Here is a 22,311-nt window from a genome sequence, read left to right as displayed (position 1 = left end):
AATCTGGCGGAGTCAGGTTACCGTTTCTGTTAACCACATCTCGCGATACCTCCGAGACAGAAACGATACCTTCTGCTGTTTAGATTCTCAAATAAAATGGTGTACTCATGTGCACTCTGTGCACATCGAAAAGCAAGTGATTAGAAAACAACCTGTGATATGTCTTCTTTTATATTCCTGAACCGATTATATGACAGAGGTCTCAATTGTTCATAAATAATGTTTGTTATGAGCTGGTCCAGCCGGCTCCATTCACTGCCATGTATTCATGGAACTTCCGGTGCGAAGTTTAATTGCGGCTCCCATGAAAGTGTCCATGTCCAGTGTCATGGCGCAGCCGAGTCACGTGACCATGACCTTTCCTTCTCTAAGCTTCCTTGATCTACCACATCTTGCCCTCACTCATTAGCCACTCCCCATTCACAATCACCCGTATCACTACACCTGCCTCCACCCACCACAGCCAATCCTTGCTGCAATCGCCACAGTATAAATATACATGCGATCACTTGGCTGGTTTGTTCTGGTCCACAGCAGACCAAATATAGGTAGTGAGAACTGCTCTTGTAGATCGGATATTTCTGCCATTCATTGCTTTCAAATCCATCGTCCTCCTCCTCGATTCACGCTCTTCCTTCTGTCTCTATTTCTCTAGGAATCCAGGGGGGGGGGGGGGGGGGCAGTGACGGAGCAGAGACTACCGACCGCTCCCCAAGTATAGAGCAACGATGGCCGTCGTCAGCTCCCGAGACTTCGCCCCCACACTGAGTGTCGCCCTAAACTCATTTCCTGTAAAATTTACATTTTGGAGTTATGAGGTTTCCTCCGGACAGCAGAGATATATAAAATGTCCTAAAATGTTGATGTCCTCACAAGTATAGGTATAGGTGTGTGTGTGTGTGTGTGTGTGTGTGTGTGTGTGTGTGTGTGTGTGTGTGTGTGTGTGTGTGTGTGTGTGTGTGTGTGTGTGTGTGTGTGTGTGTGTGTGTGTGTGTGTGTGTGTGTGTGTGTGTGTGTGTGTGTGTGTGTGTGTGTGTGTGTGTGTGTGTGTGTGTGTGTGTGCGCGCGTGTGCGTGTGCGCGTGCGCGCGTGTGTGTACATATACGTTTCCCGTACGACAGCGGTCAATTCAAGGCAACGCTCAACAAACCATGAACGATACCCATAAATTATCCCGCTCTGTGGACAGTTGCACTTATTACTGACTTGTCAAAAAGCCACAGTTTGGTGGAAGTTCTTGATTCACTGAGGTATGTCCCACATCAAAGCAAACTCTCTGTTTATGCAGGAATGCCCTGCCTTTCCTCCCCCCGCTCTGGAAATCATTATCTTTGCATTTACATGAAAAGGCCCGACCGCATATTTTATAGAGTTGTTCAGGTTTTGGAATTAAGACGTTCGACGTTATTAAGACGTGGTATGAAAGCTGGCCCAACAGAAAAGTGATTTCTTGTGATTTATAAGTGAGTAATGGAGTTAATAAATGTCAATCAGTGATTTAAGTGGAACCATTCTCGACTGTTGTACATTGTTAATAGGGTTTTGTCTGGCCCGGAGCTCTGGCCTAGCGGTACGGTACGGGCACCTGGTGCTCCATTAATCCTCCAGGCGGCTGCATGTCACTGCCCATCTCTCTCTCCCCGTTCAATAAAGGCATATTATAAAGCCCCAAAATGAATCTCATTCTAGTTTTTATTTGTTGACGAAATTGTTAGTGGGATATAGTCATATAGTCAGTGCCGTCTACTACGGCATACACTACTTATACACGCAATTCGCACTGCGAGTACAGGGCAACACGCCGAGGGGGGCAACACGCCGAGGGGGGCAACACGCCGAGGGGGGCAACACGCCGAGGGGGGCAACAAAATGTGGCAAAAAGGTGCCAAGCCGACCCTCATAACAATTCTCTCTGCGGCTCCGCCGAGTAATAACGAGCGGCCGTGTGTGCGTCGTCGCAAACCGCGGAAATATAATCTCTCTGGGGAATATACAATATAGCAGCGCTCTCGTCGGGATGGGGGGCCAATATCCTACGAGTAGGGCAACCAAATGGTCAGCGACGTCCCTGGTCATAAGGCGGGAACCCCTTTTGGTGTTTTACCCCTTCAGGCCGGGAACCCATTTTGGGGTTCTGTACAGTATGTACAGTATTCCAAAATGTAAAAAAATGTGATGCTGCTTCTCACGGGGCAACCCGTGCCCTATAGATAGACACATGAAACTGCTTTCTATAACATGCAAGGACTATTTTAAAATTGTGTGTTGGAATTGAAATGATCACTGATTGCCAATTGTCTCTCCTGCACTGCTGGTGGCATTTCCCTTGATGAGGAAGGGGCCAAGTGCTATGCAGGAGAGGGGTGTTTCTTATGCTGTCTTATTGTTGTCATTGAGTTTACATGCTGATTTATACTTGTTTAATTGTAACGCATTATTGAGAATGTTTAGGTTACTTGTATTCAAGGTGTTTATGGAAGTATTTATATTGAAAGTATTTATTGAGAAGAAATGGTGCTAATTGATTTTGTGTCCTGTGGTATGATCCACTCCTATTTAAGGGAGGCTGCCGCTGCAGGGACAGAGAAGTTAGTTGGATGTGGGCTTTGACACAAATAACATCCATGAGGGAGCGCTACAGGGCCTTGTGGGATCCAGGTACAGACTGAAGAAGCGCTCATCCTGTTTGGGTTTTGTTAAGGAGTGTTGTCCAAGTATTTATTTATCTTTTTGTCCTTTCTTTCTTTTGTTGCCTGTAATACGGTGTGCTATTGAGAATTATTGCGCTGAACAATTGTCTGGACTTTTGGTGGAGGAGTTTGGGGAAAATAAAAGCCCTTCACTACCATTTCTGACTGTTCTTGGAGCCTTGGCCATTCGGGCGACTTCACACTGCTATATAAATATTTGAAGTTTTTCAGAAAACTTAGGTCAGGATTTAGAGGTGTTTTTAGAATCAGCCTCAGGCCTAAATGGATTAAGTCGTCGTAGCATAGTTTTTATTTAGTTTTCGGGAGTAAAAAAGTTGAGCATTTTTCATAATAGTCGACAAACTAAAATAATGTAGGTCTAGTAATATTTCTTAAAGAAGTAGTGATCTAGCCAATCTACAAGCTCACAACGCATCACAAGCTTGTAGATCTGTTATTTCCCCAGTTTTTGAAAACAAACTTGTTTTGAAAAAGTGCATGAACGTTGTTTCGACATGGAAACTAGTATGGCGATTATGCAAAACGAATTGTGATTATCTAAAAAATAATTGCAATTAGGCCTAAACACAGCAAGACTTTTGCAATATATTTTAAACAGGCATTAAACCCATGAACACTATAGCGTGCCTATTCTGGGTCAAAGATTCAGCGAAAATTGCTGACCTATACAAACTCTCAACTCGTTGTGAAAAATAGATCGGCAAAGACAAGGGGACAAAAACTGCGAGCCAATAGTACATACTACACCCCATTTATCAGTTTTATAGTGTTCCAGTTGCAATGTTGTCTGCTCGTTTTATTGTTGCCTTACTTACAATTTCACTTGATTATCCTAAAGTGCTGCAGGAGAGACCGTGAGACCCATTAAGACTCTACAAATGTCTACAAATGTCTTAAAAGCCTAACAGTTTTCTGTAATGTGTGTTGCTGCTACAGTTTATGAGTGCATGATGCTCAAACACTTTCATGTCAAGGAGACCCAAAATGATATATGTATGTAGGCCGATAATATATATATATATATACTGTATATAAAAGTGTTCACTTTTGACACTGAGGCGTTCCCAGTGGTAATGGGTTAATGACCAAACCCTCTGTCTATATAAATGATTAGTGTGGGAATACAGGGCTATTTAACAACTTACTTTATGAGAAATCACTGGACTAAACTATATTGTAAAATGTGTACTGTTGACTCTCTCTCTCTGTAAGCATGCAGTGTGGCGTAAGAGCCCGCATGCATCATGCGCATTATGTGTCCCACATTTGTCCGTACTGACCGTGCACGGACAATTGTGTCCGTGGGAAAGACTTGGACAAAGTTTAGATTTTCTAAAATGTGTCAAGTCTTTGCCACTTGCCACGGTTTACACACCATTATCTTATTTAATTTTGATCATAATACCCATGAATTACGGAGAAACAGGGTGACTGGAAGCGACGATGGAGGGCTCATCTACGACGTAGAGAGAACGTCTCCGTCTCCAGGTTTTCTTCAGAATAATACTGACACTTATACTATTGGCACATTAGTATAGGAGGACAACTAGTTTAACCTGACTCCGCCAGATGGGGCAGCAGAGCAGCAGCTAGAGGCGGGATCAAGGCATACACAGTGCTGCCTTGATCCCGCCTCTAGCTGCCGCTGATTGGCCAGGCCGTTTTGTGGCCGGAGCATCAAGTCTGCCTGAGAGTTCCCAGATGGGAGCAGGAGGGGGGAACCCAGTGTACTCTCTGCTGCCCCATCTGGCGGAGTCAGGTTACAACTAGTTAGTGTGGTTCTCAAAATGTTTTCTTTGCAACTTGCAAGGACCACCACAACTCTGACAGTTTATTACAAATGGAACCAAATGCACCCGTTTGTACCCTCTCAGATTTACAGACGTGCTGAAGGTCATTAACGGCACATCCCCCCCGTGGATGTGCCGTTCCCCTCAACAGACGGAACTAAGCCCAAGCAAAGGTCACATTATTTGCCGATTGCGCCCAACTCGTTTCACCAAAATAACACGGGCTGGGGACATGGTGGGGCGTCAGGAGGAGTTGTTTAAAAGGTGCCAGGGCTTTGAGGCAGCTTGTTAAGAGCAGGATTACAACTTCCGCGTGACTTTGATGTGATGAGGAGATCATATAGCCTGTGGCGTATTTACCAGGCTTGCCTCTAATCAGAACAAGGCCAGCGTCGCAGTCCCGCCCCCTTTGAGAACGACCCGGAGTGGCCCAGGTAATAATTCCCCTTCATTTCCCCCATCTAGGCTTTTCAAAAAGTATTTATTTAAAGACGTTTACGCCGCGGACAAAGCCAACTGGAGTTGTGACAAATGATAACAAATAATACACACAATGTTTTGGGCCGATCAAATAATTAGTAAGAAGAAAAACAAAACCAAAAGTCTTGTACCCTGCCTTTATTTTCTTCTTACTGATTTTTTGATCGGCCCAAAACATTGTGTTTATTGTTATGATTTGTCACAACTCGAGTTGGCTTAAACGTCTTTAAATACATACTTTTTGAAAAGCCTATGGGGGAAAAAATGAATGGGGAATTATTTCTTGGGCCAGTGGCCACTCGTCGTTCTGAAAGGGGGCGGGACTGCAACGCTCTATAGGCACCGCACCCCAAACCCTGGGGGTCCCCAAATGTTTTCTTTGTTTTGGTTTTGGCGCGGGGTGCAACATTGTTGAATGTTTGCTCACTGACCAGTATAGGCTATAGCCTATAAGGGCTCCATCTTGTGCCACCCCTTACCCCTTATCCCTAAACGTATTTGCCATTTTTTACTATTTTAAAACATTTAAAAATAGTTCAACTAGCCAATCTACATCGACACGTTGTTCAGGTTCAGGTTCAGGTTTATTTGTCATATGTATAGATAGTACAGAATATAAATACAATGACAATTATTTTGCTCAGAGCACTCTCAGTCTTACATACACAGGACATAAACAAACATCTATAGTGCAAAGAAAAAGAACACAAACAAAAAGTGCAAGTGAAGTGACAATACAGGCTGAAAGTGAACATTTAAGGATTTTTCAGGCCTTTTAAATACCTCTAAAATGAAGACAACAATAACATACTGCGTCAAAAGTAATCAACAAACTACACTATCAAAATGGGAAACCATTGGCCAAATTGTCAAATATGACCTAAAAATAGCAGATACAAGCTCAAATTGATGTTGTAGGATGAGTATAGGCCTACTGTATAGGCCGCCGCCAGCACCAACAGAGACAGAATAGTTTTAGCCTACTGAATGTGGTTCTATTTTCATATTAACAATGATAAACTGTGACAGTTTTATAGTCATAATACCTTCATGTTCTTGTGTACATACATGCTTGCTATAGTCACTGTGGTCATGTGGACAGGCTGTGTGCTTGACTCCTGCCCCCTCTAGTGGTGGTTTGTCATATGGCATCCTGTCATATGGCATCCTGAGAGCAATTATTCAATGCCTTTCAGCACTATTTTATCCTTTTCGTATAGGTGTTTCAAAGACAAAATAGCTGATCTACAAGTGTTGAGATGCAATGCGTTGTGAGCTATTTTCACTGCATGTGTTTTGATCATGTTTGCCTACAATGACATGCCCAAAAGAGGGCGCGGGTGGCTAAACCATAAATGCGCCACGTCTCTGTCTGCGTGCGTGTGTGCGTGTGTGTAATGCATGTAACTCGAGAACCGTTTGACCCATCGACTTCACATTCGACACACACGTTCCACACCCCCGCAGGGAGTGCCATGCCTGCCCGGTATCGAATCGGTCGGACCCACGGTTCTCCAGAACCACCACACAGAGGCTCTGGTCAGGCTCTGCCAGTGGGCCTAATGAGCCTAAGTCCCCTCACCTGTGCAATTTCCAGCCTCTGTCTCAGCCAATTGATTGCCATGGCAACCCCACACCTGCAAATCGATTACTTAACCACTTTACTTTTCACAGTCAAGTTTGCACTCTGCAGACACAGGCAGACCGGCAGATACAGAGATCTCCATGTGGGACACAGACAGATAGTTAAAACAGTGCTATGACAAGTGGTATTTTGTTCCCAAGTTGCATCGCTCTCAAGTAGGCACGTACAGGTCTAGTACAAGACGAATAAAATAGAACATTTACTGTAGGTTTAAAATAAATATTAATCAGTCATCATTCTCATTGCCATTCACATCCAGAAACAGCAGTTACTGCTGTTGATATGAGGACAATAGAGGGAGTTGATTGATTGATTGATGTCTTGGCGACTGTTGGTTACCTGTATTTATTGGTGAAGATCAGACATTATGACATAGAAAGGAACAGATATGCATGTCATGGTGTAAATTATAATAAACTTTATTTTTAAAGCACATTTGGAAACGGGGTAACAAAGCACCTCACACAAGCAAGCTAACATCACACAGCAAGGTAAACAATAAGGCAATCAAATAAATAAAGGTTAAAGTTGCACTATGTCACTCTTCTACCCTCATATTGTTACCATTGAGCTAATAGAGCTTGCCTGCTTGCTCAGGGGATACATTTAATTTATTTGCCATCAGGTCATATTTTTTTGTCGGAACCTGTGTCTATAGGTGAGACATATGACCTTTGACACTTGTATAAGTCATATTGTATTATCATTCTCTACCATACAGATTGGACACAATTACATTTTATTCATTAAAAAGTGGGTTACGTAGTGCCACTTTAAGTAAAAATCTAAAGATAGAAAAACAAAGAAAAACACAATTTAAAGGTACCCAAAAGTAAAGCATGGATAAAGGAATGTTAATGTTTGGAACTATACAGTCATGTTTGGAACTATACAGTAATTTAAATGTTTGGTACTATACAGTAATGTTTGGAACTATACAGTAATGTTTGGAACGATACAGTAATGTTAACTATTATAATAATAATAATAATAAATCTAGATGCAAGCAGCTATAAGACGGGGTCAAGCCCAAAAATAAAAAAGCAATACGCAATATGCAATGAGCTATATTATAAACATTGATGACATTCACTGCTGGACTTTATGGCGACTGGAGATGTCATTTTTTTGTTACGCCGATTTGGCTGTCAACGCTGTAGTATAGTCCCCTAACCAGAGTCCAGACTGGAAATGCGATTTCAAGGGGAGTTACCAACGCCTCAAATTCTTTGATGTGGCTAAAACAAAGGGCCAAAGAGTGGATCGAGCAAATCATAAAATGTACTCATCGGGAGATCTAAAAGGTCAGAGGTTGATAGCCCAGAGGGAACGATAGCCCAGAAGTTTCCAGAAGTTTATAGTGGGAGTTTGTTGACAATGTAAGGACTGCTATGACCTTTTTAATACCTCAAAAAAGAAGAAATACAAACATTTTAATGTATGTATTATGTATCAAGAGTAGGCTAACCAACAAACTATACTATAAAAACAACTGGTCAAACATTGGCCAAATTGTCAAATAATAAGACAGAGGCAAACATTTTGAAAATGGCCGATCTACAAGCACACAACGCCTCTATTTACAGTACACTACAACTACAGTATGTAGGCTATCTGTGGAACCAAGTTAAATTAAATCAACTAAAATTATTATTATTTTAATAATAATAATAATGCATTTTTAGATTTTGGGGGGTTCCCATGTCAAATATGATTGTGTGTGTGTGTGTGTGTGTGTGTGTGTGTGTGTGTGTGTGTGTGTGTGTGTGTGTGTGTGTGTGTGTGTGTGTGTGTGTGTGTGTGTGTGTGTGTGTGTGTGTGTGTGTGTGTGTGTGTGTGTGTGAATGGTGATTTGACGTTTGAGCCATCTGTCGGGTCGCACCACACGTGCATGTCTACGGATCTGAAACAAAGTGACAGTATACTTTGTAAATGTACAGGATAATAGACTGTCATTGAACATACAGTACGATGTAACATGTCATATTTAACTGTGTGGTCAGTTTCTCCATCATGTGAAAGCTTGTGTGTGAACCAGGTGGTGACACTGTCACACTGTCCTTTGACTCTACCCCTGAGCCATGGTCTGGCAACTGCAAGGTTGACAGTTCAAACCTGGGCTCCCCCAGAGTTAGTGTCGAAGTGTCCTTGAGCAAGACACTGAACTAATTGCTCCCTTTTAACAGAGAAATTGACCACTTAAACATTTTTAACAAATTATGTGATTATTGATCTGAAACTGAAAATAAATGGCACTGCTAACATTAATATTCTGCAATAAAACCAGATTAAAATATACTATAAACATACAGTATTTGGATTGTATATACAGTTTTCACAGTCATTGAGGTGTTAGACACATGTGTTGCCAAAAGGAAAACTCCCGTTGCAATTTGTCCCTTTCACAGGTTTCAATAAAAAAGCAAAAAGACATACTTAATTTTGCTTCCCAAAAAAAGGACATGTTTTAACTGTTTAATGCATGAAGATGTGTGTTTAATTGGAAGTTACTCTAATTTCGATTGGAACCAGTTTTGTCCAGAATGAACATGATTGGTTCAAAGAGACTGACCGTTCTGCAGTGGGGAGTACTGAAGGGAAATGAGGTCTGCGACATTGGTTCCCTGGAACTGAAATGGTCTGTTAAAAAAAAGAAATAATAACAATACAATGACATGGGATGCATTATATTACATAATGTATGTATAATGTATCAGGAATTTCGAGAAATTCGATATTGGTGCACTCGTTTTCGTCCCGGGGCGGAGCAAGCTTTGATGCTTTGATGTCCCCGCGGCGGTGCTGTCTACTCAGTTCTTGACAGCTGGCAACAACAACAATATATCAGCTAGGCTAGAAGGAACGCCATCTCCCTTCAAAGTGGTCCGAAAATGGATTCAAATGTCATTCTGAATAACATAATTATATTTTGCGATTATTTGTGGGGAGAAAACATTATTGCTGAGGGTCTTCCCGGCCCCCGACTCGGGAGTAGGGGCCGGGAACTAGTAAGAGCCTCCCGAGACGAGTTAGCCACTAAAGCTAAGATTTAGCCGCTAAACCTAAGCAGCTAGTAGCTTTGTTATGGTTCCCCCGCCCCTGCCCTTCCCACATCGCCATAGTGTTGATTACACAGCACCAATAACAGCTGTCAATGGGTAGGCTAATCACAATCAAAGTGAATTGATAAACATGTTGGAGTTAGCTGGTTTCTGCCCGACAGCAGTATATAGGCCTATAAACAAGATGGAATGCACTGCTGTCATGTTGATGAGTATACAGAGATCAATAGTGTACTTACCGGACACAACAAGGATCTGTAAATAAGAAAGGGTGGGCCATTAATCTTTGAATCTTTAAATTGCTACATCAGTACACAGTCACAGTATGTTATTTATAGAGTTGCTGAAGATAGTATTGCACATTCACTTCTCACTATGTTTGTACCTGAATGCAAAACACTACACCGTTGTCCTAACGTATTATGCAATTCTCTTTCCTCTTGTTCACTGGGCATTGCATGCAAAATATGATGTATAATAATAAGCATTCACTAGTTGGAATGAACACACATTGTGGAAAGTTTAAAGATTTTATTGAATGAATGAATGAATGAATGAATGAATGATGAGGGAGCGGGTTCCGGGGGGTCGCCGACCCTGGAGTCTTTGGGGAGGGGGTCGTGTGGCGGTCAGCCCGCGGTACACGTGGAGACTGATCCCCCCGTGGGAACTGCGAGGAAGGGAGGAGGTGAGGAGAGAGGGAGGAAGAGATGGAGCAGTGGAGATGCTGCTGGCCCTGAGGTGGTGATGGGGATGGAGGTGGGATACGAAAAGCATAGAGGATGCTGGGTTGTATTGGGCGGCTATAAGTAGGCTCAGGTAGATTGGCGTGGGGGGCGGAGATTGGCGTGAAGGTATGGTCAAGGTGTGTTCCTCCGCCTCCTGAACATCTGTTGTTCCAACTCCATTTGTGTTCGTCCAATGATTGACTACTGGAGTGAGTAACTATTCCCTTCACGCAAGAAGAACAGAGAACACATCCTAGTATCAACATACCAACCCACAGGTCCAAATTGTGAACACAATACAAAGGCTATCGCCTTTTACGTCCCCACCCTCCCCTCAACATCAGGGTGATGTCACATTATATGCAACATCAAAGTGGGACAGCTTTACTTTGTAAAAATTGATGTTCCAAACATTACTGTATAAAGTGATCTTGAGTTTCTGCTACAACACTGAGATAGACACTATGCTCAAAACACTTCTTTGCTCTAGAGAACACTGTTTAAATGAACAACATCCCGTAGAATAATGTTACATCAATTGTCAACTTTAAGATATTAACATAAATGCAATTCCATGATTGTGGAAAGCAGTGATAGATAGATACCGGTAGGTAGGTAGGTAGGTAGGTAGGTATAGGTTACAGGTAGGTAGATAAGTATAGGTAGGTAGGTAGGTAGGTAGGTAGGTAGGTAGGTAGGTAGGTAGGTAGATAAGAATAGGTAGGTAGGTAGGTAGGTAGGTAGGTATTTAGGTAGATGGATCATCAATGACCCTTAAATCTAGCCTACTGCACGTTCATAGATGTTCATTGTTGCACGAATCAAATGACATTCTCCAGGGGCGCGTGTATGTGCGCGTGCGTGTGTGCGGCGCGTGCATCCGTTTCGTACCTCTGCGTTTCCTCCACAGACACACACCGAGAATCAGCAGAGAGACACAGACTCCAGTCAGGATCAGAAACAGAGCGACACCTTTTCCGCGTGGAGGAGGAGGCTCATGGACATGGTGCTCACTAGGGTCTACAGCAGAAAAAAGACACATATTTAATGGTATTTTGATAAATAACCCTATGCAGGCTGAATAGATTGCATAAGTAGTGTTCAATCAATGTCTTTGTTTTGTCTTTACTTGTGTATAAGCACAAAACGAAGAATCCTAATTCACACGTATCGACGTATGTGGTTGTAAAAGGCATAAGTAGGCTATAGCTAAATGCTTTCTCTACTATTCAGATCATATATACAGTAGGTCTTTACTGGTAGACTTCACATGTAGAACTGACACAGACAGCACACTTCAAAGGCTTCTAACAGATGCAGGGGACATTGGTAATCAGTACAGGTGCAAATAAGTGCTAATCAGTAGCTGTTCTTTCACATAAAAGGCACTCTGTTACAGTATGGGAGAGTATTTTTTGCAGAGCCTGGGTGTCGATGGTTGCTGAGGGGGCGCTTGTTTTACAGGTCAGGGTTAGGTTTAGGCATATAGTTTTACCGAGGTTAGGGCTAAATTTAGGCATAATTTGGTTAGGGTTAGGTTTAGGCATAGGTTTTGTGAGCTTTTATAACCCCACCCTACTAATAGTAGCCAGCGCTGTAAAACAAGCATCTTATCAGCGCCCGTTGAAACCCAGGCTCTGCAAAAAAGTTAGTCCCATTACAGTATACTTATCCAGAACCAGGCCTGGACTGGCCACTTGACACACCGACCAATGAATGTGATGGCAAAGAAGAAAAGAAAAAACAATTATATGCAAACATAATATTTTGCCGACCCAATTGACTGGGTGGGCGAAAGTCAAGTCCAATCGAACAACAAATGATTTAATGAAGGACAAGTACTAGCTGCAGTTCATGATGATACATGTATCTATTGTCTCTGTGTGTGCGCGACTGCGTGTGTGTGTGTGTGTGTGTGTGTGTGTGTGTGTGTGTGTGTGTGTGTGTGTGTGTGTGTGTGTGTGTGTGTGTGTGTGTGTGTGTGTGTGTGTGTGTGTGTGTGTGTGTGTGTGTGTGTGTGTGTGTGTGCACGCGTGTTCTTTTTACCTTCACAAACAACACCAGCAGCGTCACTGTGACCACAGTTGTGGATTCCAGACTCTGGATCATGGATGCAGTGCAATAGACTAGATTCACGGCCTGAACATTTTACATCAAGGGTGATGTCCCCATCACCCTTTCCATAGAATGCGTTCCCCTTTGCTGACAGAGCCTGTCCACAGCCTAACTGTCTACACACTACCTGGGCAGCAGACAGATCCCACTCATCATCACACACAGTCGCCCACTTGTCATTGTAGGAGACCTCTACTCTGCCAGCACAGTTATGTGATCCGTTGACCAGCCTCACTGGATAACCAACTGAGTGAGAAAACAAACAGACATCATAGTGTTGTTATTGGAAGAAAAGCTTTAAACATGCATTGTGTAAAATGATACAGTATGTGATGCATGAAGATTTCATAAAGTCAGCGTTGTCTATCTGCTGGAGACACCGGAAGTGCCACATTATATGGTCTCCCTAGGAGAGACAGTACCTCTGACCCATGCAGACAATGAGTTCTCAGCCAAAAGTGCAAATCTAACAATTCAAAAATACTATGTCAACTGATAAAAGAATAAATTAAAAGTGCCTTAAAACGAGAGTTCCGTGAGTGCTGGTTTTCTCTTTGAGAAATGTTCCTGTTATGGATCAGTACATTGAAAGACAATTTGATAATATGACAAAGAGATTTAGGTTTAACTTTGTTTTTAACCCACCCAAACATAGGTGAAGAAATGTCACTGTTGCACAATATATATATTTTTTTATTTTTATGTTACGTTGAAACTAATTGTGATCAGTCAGTCAGTCAGTCAGTCAGTCAGTCAGTCCGACTTCTTGACCGATTTACTTTTTTACCTTCACAAGTAACTCCAGCATCTTCATAGTGACTACAGTTGCTGTTTCCAAACCCGGTATGGCTGCACTGTGAGAGGCTTGATTCACTGCCTGAACACTTGACATCATCCAACCAGACGTTCCCATCACCTTGTCCGAAGTACCCGTATGGACCCTCCCTTGCAGGCAGAGCCCTTCCACAGCCTAACTGTCTACACACTACATGGGCATCAGGCAGATCCCAGTGATCGTTACACACTGTCCCCCACCTGCCATTGTAGAGGATCTCTACTCTGCCTGAACAGGAGTTTGGGCCGTTGACCAGCCTCACTGGATAAACAGCTAAGTGAGAACAAACAAACAAAAACACAAACAAACAAACAAAGATAGTTTAGTTAAACAGTTTAAATATTGTGTAACATGGCAGAAAGCCTACATGATACAGTATGTGATACATGACAGAAGATAGTCCGGCAGTTGAGGTGGACAGGTGGGAAATTTGGTATATAGTCTTTTTTATTGGCCTAAAATATTGTCTATATACATACATTCATGAATCCACTTGCTGACCGGCTGAAAGTATTGGGCAATGTTTTTTATAGGGGTTTCTTGTGACCCTACCATTAACATCCTATGGCAGGCAAAAATGTCACATTTTCCTTTTGTTTTAAGTAGCATGTGACATGTCAAACTCCATTCCAAGCATTCGTTGTGCACAAAATACACTCCTTGGGCTTAAAACGGCCAAGTGGCTATGGCTGCTTTTAGCCCAAGGAGTGTATTTTGTGCAAAACTAATGCTTGGAATGGATTCAGAATCATGAAAAACCCCTAGTTTGACATGTCACATGCTACTTAAAGCAAAAGGAAAATTTGACATTTTTGTCTGCCATAGGATGTTAATGGTAGGGTCACAAGAAACCCTTTCAAATAGATCGCCCGATACTAACAGCCGGTCAGCAAGTGGATTCATGAATGTATGTATATAGACAACATTTTAGGCCAATAAAAAATACTATATACCAAATTTCCCACTTTAAACAAAATGATAACGTTGTGTTGCCTGTGTGCTCTGAGTGTTCCCGCTGATGCAAGTTTATGTTATATTTCCCTGTGAAGATTTAGCATTAGAAGTTTGAAGTAATGACGGTTTGAGTTTAAGTCGTGGTTTCCTGAGTTTGTTCTGCATAAGGGTCCTAATACTGAGGTGTCCTGACAATTGTATGTACAATTGTGTTGCAGATTAAACTTATAGAAATAGAATAGTAAATATTACGTTTCAAATTATAATGTACTGTGAATGAAAACCAATATATATAAGATTGACTGCACATTGTTCACATCTAGAAACATTTTTGTCATTAGTTCGTTCGTCAGTCAGTCAGTCAGTCAGTCAGTCAGTCAGTCAGTCAGTCAGTTCGTTTTTTTGTTTACCTTCACAAGTAACTCCAGCATCTTCATGGTGACTACAGTTGTTTCCAAACCCTGAATGGCTGCACTGTGAGAGACTTGATTCATTGCCTGAACATCTGACATCATCCAACCTGACGTTCCCAACACCTTGTCCGAATGCACCCTTCATTGCATACAGAGCCCTTCCACAGCCTAACTGTCTACACACTACCTGGGCATCAGCCATATCCCACTCATCAACACACACTGTTCCTGAAGTGCCATTGTAGAAGACGTCTACTCTGCCTGAACAGGAGTTTGGGCCGTTAATCAGCCTCACTGGAAGAACACCTGAGTGAGAAAACAAACAAACAAACAAAACAGGATTATAGGATTGACTGACTGAAAACCTTAAGTTATTAACAGTGTGTAGAATAAGCAAATGCAGGAAAGCACAGTTCAATACAAGGTCTGCTAAGGCCTGCTGCACTGGGGATGCGGTGTGCATCTGTTAATAAATTCTTCAATCAATCAATCAATCAGTTTAAATATTGCATATACAATGTCAGAAAGCCTGCTTGATACAGTATATGATGGAAGAAGATATCATTAAGCTGTACTGTTTGCTGTTCCCATCCTCTCTAACGCACGTTATCAACATTTGTCTCCTTAAGTCCTATTCGCACTGGTTTAGTATTATGTGGGGACCTCTGGAAATGTAGACATTGTGGATTTGTTTTGTCACTTCGCTACTCAGTGTGGCCAGCAGGCAGCAGACTCGTATTTCATAACGTCACCTGTTACGTAGCCACGTTGTTGCCTATACATCATCAGCCATCGCCACTCTATCTATCCATGCTTCTCACATAGAGTATAAAGAAGGATAGAGACTGAACCGGAGCGATATCCCCCCCCCCCCCCTCTATTCATGTCAGTGGAAGTTGCTCAGTGGTGTTTTGAAGCACCCGGAAGAACCGTCTACTTCCGCCATTTTGGGCACCAAAATTTGGTTAGGATGGTTAGGACCCTTTCCAGACTGAGTAGCGAAGTGACAAAACAAATCCACGGAACGCAGCAAATCAGGCTGGAACCCAGGCTATGGTGGCGGGGCTTGTACAAATAATATATGTGACTTTTTGATACAGCGACAGTATACTGTCCATTGCATATTGCAGCGTGTGTGTGTGTGTGTGTGTGTGTGCGTGCGTGCGTGCGTGTGCTTTTTACCTTCACAAACAACACCAGCAGCGTCACTGTGACCACAGTTGTGGATTCCAAACTCTGGATGGTTGCAGTCCAATAGACTAGATTCATAGCCTGAACAGCTCACATCATCCAACAAGATGTTTCCATCACCCTGTCCATAGAATGCGTTCCCCTTTGCTGACAGAGCCTGTCCACAGCCTAACTGTCTACACACTACCTGGGCAGCAGACAGATCCCACTCATCATCACACACTGTCCCCCACCTGCCATGGTAGGAGACCTCCACTCTGCCAGCACAGTTATGTGATCCGTTGACCAGCCTCACTGCAGGATGACCAACTGAGTGAGAAAACAAACAGACAGACATCATAGTGTTGTTATAGGAAGACAACATTAAAACATGCATTGTGTAAAATGTCATATAATGATACCGCTATGTGATGTGAAGATTTCATAAAGATGTGCAGCTTATTGTTGTTCCCCTCCTCTTTTGTCAAGACTCCCCAAACTGTTACTCTCCTCGTTATAATGATAGTAATATATTACAGTAAAAATGACTGCCCAACACTGATCCTGCTGCCTCTGAGCCATTTGAGTTGTATAGCAAAAGGAACAGAATAGCAATTATTACGTTCCAACTCATAATGAACTTTGAGTGAGAAGAAATTGGGCATTAAACTCACATTGTTCACATCTAGAAACATGTCAATGCAACATTTTGATTATTTGTTTATGGATTTACTTACTTAGACATGCATGCATGCATGCATTCATTCATTCATTCATTCATTCATTCATTCATTCATTCATTCATTCATTCCGACTTATTGACTAATTGACTGGTTTTGTTGTTTACCTTCACAAGTAATTGCAGCATCAGCATGGTGACCACAGATGTGGTTTCTCAACCCAGAATGGCTGCACTGTGAGAGACTTAGTTCATTGCCTGAACATATGATGTCATCCAACCAGACGTTCTCATCATCGTGTGTATATCTATAATATGCACGCTCCGTTACTGACAGAGCCCTTCCACAGCCTAACTGTCTACACACTACCTGGGCATCACGCAGATCCCAGTGATCGTTACACACTGTCCCCCAAATGCTATTATAGTAGACCTCTACTCTGCCTGAACAGGAGTTTCCGTCGACCAGCCTCACTCGATGATCAGCTAAGTGAGAACAAACAAACAAACAAACAAACAAACAAACAAACAAACAAACAAACAAACAAACAAACAAACAAACAAACAAACAAAGATAGTTTAGTTAAAGAACAGTTTAAATATTGTGTAAAATGTCAGAAATCCTGCATGATATAACAGTATGTGATACATGTAGATCATGACATAACATATTCAGGTTGTAACAACTGTAAAGCAAGGGTGTTCAATATTTTTCAGGCCACGGTTCCCCTATAGCCTAGTAGCCAAAAAGTGAACCCGGACATGTTGAGTACACCAAGGTTTTATGTTATAAATGTTTAGTATGGGTCCCCAGCATGTAGAAACTGCCGGATGCTATAACTTGCATTGAGCAATTTTCATAATTGGCATAATATGTGACCATACCATTAACAACCTATATAAGGCAAAATAATTCAAAATTTCATTATGCTTTATCTAGCATGTGATGTGTCAAACTAGGGGGTTTATGCCTCTATGGTCACATATTATGCCAATTATGAAAATTGCTCAAAATATGCAAGTTAGCATCCGGCAGTTTCTACATGCTGGGGACCCATACTAAACATTTATAACATAAAACCTTGGTGTACTCAACATGTCCGGGTTCACAATGGGGCTCTATGGGCTGGCTACTAGACTACTAGCTGAGAGAGAGATGAAACAGCGACACCACTGCATATTGTATGTACAACCGTGTCGGTGTCGCAGATTAAATTTAGGAACAGAATAGTAAATATTACGTTCCAAATTATAATGCACTGTGAATGAAAACAAATATATAAGCTTGACTGCACAAAGTGCACATTGTTCACATCCAGAAACATTGACATGCAACATTTGTGTGACTTTTTGTGTCATTCATTCATTCATTCATTCATTCAGCCAGCCAGCCAGCCAGCCAGCCAGCCAGCCAGCCAGTCAGTCAGTTAGTTCGTTTTTTTTAATTTTTACCTTCACAAGTAACTCCAGCATCTTGACGGTGACTACAGTTGTGGATTCCAAACCCTTTGTGTCTGCACTGTGCGAGACTTAATTCATTGCCTGAACATCTGACCTCATCCAAAAGGCTGTTCTCAACACCCTGTCCATAGAATGCTGACCCATTTGCTGACAGAGCCCTTCCACAGCCTAACTGTCTACACACTACCTGGGCATCAGCCACATCCCACTCATCATCACACACTGTCCCCCAAGTGCCATTGTAGAAGACCTCTACTCTGCCTGAACAGGAGTTTGGGCCGTTGACCAGCCTCACTGCATGATCACCTGAGTGAGACACAAACAAACAAACAAAGTTTTGTTATAGGATTGATTGACTTGATTGAAAACTGTATTAAAGGGGAAAACCACCCATTTTCAACATTTTACTATGTCATTATATACCTTAGAGCTGTTGTGTGGAAATAATAATAAAAAGTCCCCCCATTCTGTGTTTCCTAGAACTGTAATTATGAAAAAAATCATTAACATGGTGAAACACATCATCAAGATGTGTTTCACCATGTTAATGATTTTTTTCAGACCTCTAGTTCTAGGAAACACAGCATGGGGGGACCTTTTTATTATTTCCACACAACAGCTCTAAGGTATATTAATGACATAGTAAAATGTTGAAAATGAGTGGAATGCCCCTTTAACAGGTTTGATAAGAGGATTAAAAGGGTTGGGGTAGGAAGAACTTTTAAATGCGTATACAATGTCAGGAAGACAAAACTGGACATTGACTATTCACTTTCATTGAGTCCATAACAAATAATGTATTACACAAAAAAATAATACATTTATGTATGTGTGCGTGTGCATGCGTGCGTGTGCGTGCGTGCATGCTTTTTACCTTCACAAACGACAGCAGCAACTCCACTGTGAGCACAGGTGTCGTTTTCAAACCCAGAATGGCTACACTGCAATAGACTTGATTCCCTGCCTGAACAGCTGACGTCATCCGACAAGACGGAGAGGGGGATGTTCCCATCATCCTTTGATGCTGACAGAGCGTCCCCACAGCCTAACTCTCTACAAACTACCTGTGCATTCTTGTCCAGATCCTCTGACGCCCACTGATCGTTATAACACACTGTCCCCCACCTGCCATCATTGTAGGAGACCTCTACTCTGCCAGAACAGTAGTGTGGTCCGTTGACCAGCCTCACTGGGTAACCAACTGAGAGAGAAAACAAACAAACAAACAAACAAACAAACACTGTTAGTGTTGAATCCACCGGAGAACAAACAACTAGTGGCCTATATACCCCGTTCAAAATCTTAATATGTTGTTAATTTTTATTTATTTGGTGTACTTACATTTGATAAATGGTTGATAAATGGTCACAACACGTCTCCACGCGGCACGTTGTGAACTTGCAGATCAGTTATTTTGGCCACGAAACACGGTCGTACGACGGAGCATACTGATGGCCGCCCCCTTTCAGAACGACGTGGGCACCAGAAGAGAATTTCCCATGCATTTTTCCCATAGACGTTTCAGAAAGTATTTATCTAAAGACCTTTAAGGCTCGGACAAAGCCAACTCGAACGATGACAAATCATGACAATAAACACCATTTTTTGGGCCGAACAAATAATTAGAAAGAAGAAAATGTAAAAAAAATAATGATAATAAAGTGTACCCTGCCCTTTTTTTCTTCTTTCTAATTATTTGTTCGGCCCAAAAAATTGTGTTTATTGTCAGAATTTGTCATAATCCGAATTGGCTTTGTCCGAGGCTTAAAGGTCTTTAAATAAATACTTTCTGAAACGTCTATGGGAAAGATGAATGGGAAACTCTCTTCCGGTGCCCTCAATGGGGACTGCGACGCTCGATTGGTAATCCCCTCACTTACACCGGGCCGGCTTTGACAGCTCAGCTATGTTGATTGGTGAGACGGAGCCTCTGTGACAGAGCGCTGCTACTTTGAATCTAGGGAATCTAGTATAATAATGTCTCAGTCAGAATAACTTCTATTTTTACAGGGAAACAGAGATAGGAATAGCGAAACATTATTATTATTATTTTGATAGTAAATTGCCCCACAATATGAGTATACCGCATCACTGTTGTGCCAATAATCACGGTAATCACACACCCTCTCGTCTAACGCAAAAGTAGTTAATTAAGCAATGTTACATGGTGTAATATTGCTTAATTAACTAGTTTTGCTGCCCCCCAAGCAAGGACCCATGGGGGTCACCCATTTTGAGAACCAATGTCATATAGACAACCGATACGGTGAAAAAAACATCAGTCATAAACAAATCACAAAAAACAAATAACGTTCATTGTGTGGTGTATTTTCACACCTAAAACTCACTAAACCGTAGTAAACTCTAGAGAGATGAACTAGGCTAAAGCAAACTTGTAGAGTAGTGAAAAACCTCGTCAAAAAGCATCAGATCGGATCGGAGAAACGCAGACAGAGAGATGAACTGAAGATCCATGTTGACCATTTATTGAAACCAAAGACAAAGGGAGAGAGCGTCCCGCGGCCCTGACCCGCGGGAGCTCCCAGCAGACTGACCGTAGCCAGCCCAGACTAGTGATTTTCACATTGACAACATGACATGATATAGTACAGAATTGAATTCAGAGGTGGAGTCAAAATTAACATACAGATCAACAGATGGCTCAAATTAGCAGATGGCTGTCCCCCTGTGTGTTTTGATTCACACCTGTGACCAGCTTCAAGCAGTATAGAACAAAGCTTTAGCCACAGGGTACTTCATGAGAACCTCTGATGAAGGAAAGCTCCCAGACTAAGCACTTTTGACCAGACAATGTGACTCCACTTAACCTGTAGTACCAAAATGTAGTGTAGTTATTGACAGAATATAGCATTATGGCCATATGGACTATATTTTACGATTCCACAATTGTAACCACTAATGCACCGCTACTTGGATCAGTGATATGTAACAAATATTTTTGTTTTGTCAAGAGTAATACTCCTTATTATATATCGAGAAGATCCCGTGATCTTTTGTGGCCAGATGTAATTTCCTGTGCTGTGGTCTAGTAGGACTATAGTAAGAAATTGCCGTTAAAATGTGTCAATAAATTCATATTTAGCCACTTTTTCGAATGCCCCCACCCCCTGTCAAATATAGCAAAAATGGCTAAAACGAAAGAAAGCAGCAAAAGGGACCTAAAGTTCATGTTTTAGATTGTTACTGGAGAAAGTAAAAGATAAGAACACTTATCTTTTACTTTCTCCAGTAACAATCTAAAACATGAACTTTGGTTGGAAAATACCAAAGTTGTCCTTTAATCAGTCAGACTTATTATCGACTTATTGTTTTGTTTACCTTCACAAGTAACTCCAGCATCTTCACTGTGATCACAGTAGTGGTGGACACTTCCAAACCCTGCATGGCTGCACTGTGAGAGACTTGATTCATCGCCTGAACACTCAACATCATCCAACCAGATGTTCCCATAACCCTGTCCGAAGAAGGCATTCTCCTTTGCTGACAGAGCCCTTCCACAGCCTAACTGTCTACACACTACATGGGCATCATTCACATCCCACTTATCATCACCACACACTGTCCCCCAAGTGCCATTGTAGAAGACCTCTACTCTGCCAGAACAGGAGTTTGGGCCGTTGACCAGCCTCACTCGATGATCAGCTAAATGAGAAACATGCAAACAAACAAACAAACAAACAAAGATAGTTTTGTTATAAGAAGAACAGTTTAAAATGATATATTGGTATAAATGGTTGCAGCCTAAACCACAGAGAAACTGGTGTTCTTCCTCCTTGAAGAATGTCATTGTTGCCTTAAATAAAGTAAGTCTCAGAGCTCTATAAACTGGTGTGCGGATGTTTTTCCTCTTCCTTGATGCAGCCTAAACCAAGAGGGCAATTACATTGGTTTCTCTTCATTTATACATGTATACAGTATATTTTACAGTAGGTGCCCTTCTTACTTAAAGCAGTATTTGGCCCAGTTTACTTTGCCATATCCTTTTGATTGATTGATTGATTGAAAAATGTATTAACAGTTTGCAGAATTACAGTACATTTCAAGCACAAACTCAATACAAAGGCTGTTAACTGTGAGTGGACGACCCAATTAAGCATGACACTTGTTTACAACAGGGTCCACCATGTTCAATTCATCAAAACATTTAGAGACGTACAAATAGACACTTCTATATAGACAAAGAACAGAACAGGAATTCATCATAATGGAGGTAAAAAGGGAGCGGGGGGAGCGGTGGGGGGGATTCA

General features: G+C 41.9%; 2 protein-coding genes across 2 annotated transcripts; both read right to left on the bottom strand.

Annotated features, from left to right (window-relative positions):
* Nucleotides 1-11,370: 11,370 nt before the first annotated feature.
* Nucleotides 11,371-14,878, bottom strand: LOC306928859 (scavenger receptor cysteine-rich domain-containing group B protein-like; the record flags this gene model as incomplete). The annotated part of the gene is made up of 4 exons (XM_079509133.1): nt 11,371-11,436; nt 12,569-12,777; nt 13,448-13,639; nt 14,731-14,878. The coding sequence occupies 4 exons, from the start codon at nt 14,876-14,878 to the stop codon at nt 11,371-11,373; spliced, it is 615 nt and encodes a 204-aa protein (XP_079365259.1).
* A 146-nt stretch (nt 14,879-15,024) lies between these two features.
* Nucleotides 15,025-19,175, bottom strand: LOC306928858 (scavenger receptor cysteine-rich domain-containing group B protein-like; the record flags this gene model as incomplete). The annotated part of the gene is made up of 4 exons (XM_079509132.1): nt 15,025-15,039; nt 16,019-16,233; nt 18,125-18,349; nt 19,169-19,175. The coding sequence occupies 4 exons, from the start codon at nt 19,173-19,175 to the stop codon at nt 15,025-15,027; spliced, it is 462 nt and encodes a 153-aa protein (XP_079365258.1).
* Nucleotides 19,176-22,311: the final 3,136 nt, after the last annotated feature.

This window comes from Electrona antarctica (assembly GCF_951216825.1).
Source record: "Electrona antarctica genome assembly, chromosome: 8".
NCBI lineage: Eukaryota > Metazoa > Chordata > Actinopteri > Myctophiformes > Myctophidae > Electrona > Electrona antarctica.
Note: the sequence above shows the minus strand (reverse complement) of the source record. Positions and strands in the feature narration are given on the sequence as shown.